At 47.0% G+C, this 2788-nt stretch overlaps 1 protein-coding gene across 1 annotated transcript; it reads left to right on the forward strand.

Moving 5' to 3' along the window:
- Window positions 1-323: 323 nt before the first annotated feature.
- On the forward strand, window positions 324-1834 carry LOC147648380 (uncharacterized). Its single transcript, XM_086869806.1, has 3 exons — window positions 324-381; window positions 771-1080; window positions 1513-1834. The coding sequence occupies exons 1-3, from the start codon at window positions 324-326 to the stop codon at window positions 1832-1834; spliced, it is 690 nt and encodes a 229-aa protein (XP_086725932.1).
- Window positions 1835-2788: the final 954 nt, after the last annotated feature.

Here is a 2788-nt window from a genome sequence, read left to right on the forward strand (position 1 = left end):
TCAACCTTGCTCAAACAATTGCAGTAAATCCAGTGCAACTTTATGTCTGCCTACCCAGGCACATAGCTCCCACTGAATGCTAGAGAAACTGTCCAGCATGAGAAACATGCTCAGACAGGCCATACTCAGCTTCTTCAACTTGGCTATGACCACAGTTGTACTGTGTAAATCAGCTTTCCTCTCCTTCTTCAAAAAGTTCAAGGTCTGTAGACTTCTATTTCTTGTCTGCTCACTTATATGGCTACATATATGTTAATTTTTTTCAGAAACCAAAACCATTCAATGCCTAAAACTAATGTTCTTCATGATTAACACATGTAAGAATGCAGATTTTCATCGCAAAAACTCCAACCTTTTTAAAAGGTGCTCCAAATAAGGCTGGTAAAACCCCTCAATAAAGTAAGACAGCAGCAGCCAAATTTCCCAGCAGCCAAGTTGCACAGCTGCTGAACTCCGCTGCAAAAGGTCATGTTCATCTTGATCCTCTATACTTCTAAAAGTAGCTGGGAGCATGATTTCCTATTCAAGATGGCATTATCTCCCATACTATGAAAATGACAAATATGGAACTTTGGTGATTTTGATGGATTGGGTGCTGTAGCAACTCCTTATCAGACATCGTGTCTGGGGTATAGTGCCAGAGAACACCTGCACTGGGAGTGACTGCTGGGGTCAGCTGACAGGGCTCAGTAATGCCCAGAGTCCACTGTGATGCTCAAGCTCCTTGACCTGGCTTGTGAGGGCATTGAGAGTGGGGTGCCCACTCTCAGGAGAGCAGTTCCTTCAGGAGTCAGCATTCTTACTGGATGCCCCTGGCAAGTCTGTGACAGTGGATGCTGAAGACAGAACTGGAAATCCTTTTGGAGAATATGAATTTCCAGCCTCCCAGAAGACTGCCAAGCCTGCAGATGAAGGCTCTGTAGAGGAGCAGCTGGGCCTGGCCCAGGCAGAGGGTTCAGTGGAGCAAAGTTACCCCACAATGGCAGCTGGACATTCTGGAGAAGGAACTCCTGCTGCAGGAAGCCGAGGACCAGCTTGCCTCCCTGACATGGTCTTCAGTTCAATGACAGACCCAGGAAGGTGAGTGCCAAGGACAAGATGGGATGGCATGGGAAAGGGGAACGAGCTTTTACTTCCTTGGGCCAGCTGCGGTGCCACATGGCTGTAGTCCCATGTCCTGTCCCAGTGGTCACCACTATCAGGTCCCCAGCAGATATTTGCTGGTGGGAACTAGGCAAATATAAATCACAGAATCACAGAACAGAGTTGGAAATAATCTCTGGAAGTCATCTAGTCCAACTGCCCTGAAAAGGCAGGGTCACCTAGAGAAAGTTACAGAGGTGTACAAGTGGATTTGGAATGTCTCTGGAGTGGGAGACTCAATGACCTCTCTGGGCAGTCTATTCCAAGTACTCTTCCAGCATCAATGCAAAGAACATGTAGAAGAACTCATCAAGAATTCCTCCCTCTCTCCTTTCTCATCGAACAAGTGAATACATTTTTCAACCTCAGGCAGCCAGAGCTGACAGGCCTGGAGGGGACAGAGGCCATCCAGAGCCTGCAGGTGATGGAGCATGTTGAAGCCCATGTATCTAGTGAGCCAGGGGCCTTGGCTGAGGAGGAGGACTGTGAATGCAATATTGACAAAGAGCTGTCCTATGAGATGTCTGAAGAGAACCAAAAATTCCCAGTGCTCTTGAAGAGGTGTGGAGACTACAGAAAAAGCCAGAGATGCGTATCCTGCGATGCGTTGGAAGGCCACAGTGGCCAAGACCTGTTTCTACATGAAGATGATGAGGGCACAGCAGGATTAGTAGAGAGTAAAAAGCACTGAAAAGGCAAGGGCAACCCAAGTTCTTGTTAAAAGATCCTTTGGGGTGAAACACCACTGAACAGTTGGTGTTTGTAAATATAAACATGTAGGGTTTATTACAGAATAGTTCGGTTGCAAAGGAAAACAGGTATGTAGCAGTTTTGGTTAGTATTATCTCTAGTAATATAACAACAAGGAAGCATTACAATATAAAAATGGAACAACATCACCCAAGGACATGCACAAGGGAAAAGAAAGAGAAAGCACAAGAATGTAATGAACAAAAAAAAAAAGAGAGAGAGAGAAAACACAAGAGTGTGAAGCTCTCACCACCCATAGGTCCTTCACCAAGACTTGGTTGCTGAGCAATCTCAGTTAAAGTGGTGATTGCAAAACTGATCTGTTGGGTGATGGGAGAAGTACCAAAGAACTGGTGGGGAAAAATCCCCAGGAAAATCTGCTGAACACAAAATCTATTTGGTTTATAGTCAAGTTCAGGTGGGAACACCCACGTGACCAAGGTACCTCCCCCAGGACAGGGAGGTTCACATTGGATGATGTCATTTTGTGGATCACTGGACACTTCGGGTGCCCTTGACACCTTCTGAGAAAACATAGCTGCCCAAGACAACGTAGGGTCCAAGATAATACAGTTGCCCACCGTGCCAGGGCAGCTGAGTCAATTATGGCCCGTTATGACCCATCAGCCACATGACCCTCAGGCCACGTATGAATGTCCCCAGTACCTGGGGAAGTGGAGGTGGGGGTGGTGGGAGAGGGAGGAAGGGAGGGGAAACAAAGGGGAGGTGCAGGGGGCAGTGGGGGGATGGCGGTTTGTGCAAGGGAGGACAATTTAGCATGACAAAAGCACCACCCTGTCTCCACAGGATTATTTCCTATCTCACTCATAGCTGATCAGTCACTCTCTGCCTTATCACATCAGGGGTTAGCCACTACACAGTCAAAAGCTAAACT

The sequence above is a fragment of the Cyanistes caeruleus genome, chromosome Z (genome assembly GCF_971803275.1).
Source record: "Cyanistes caeruleus chromosome Z, bCyaCae1.hap1.1, whole genome shotgun sequence".
Taxonomy (NCBI): Eukaryota; Metazoa; Chordata; class Aves; order Passeriformes; family Paridae; genus Cyanistes; species Cyanistes caeruleus.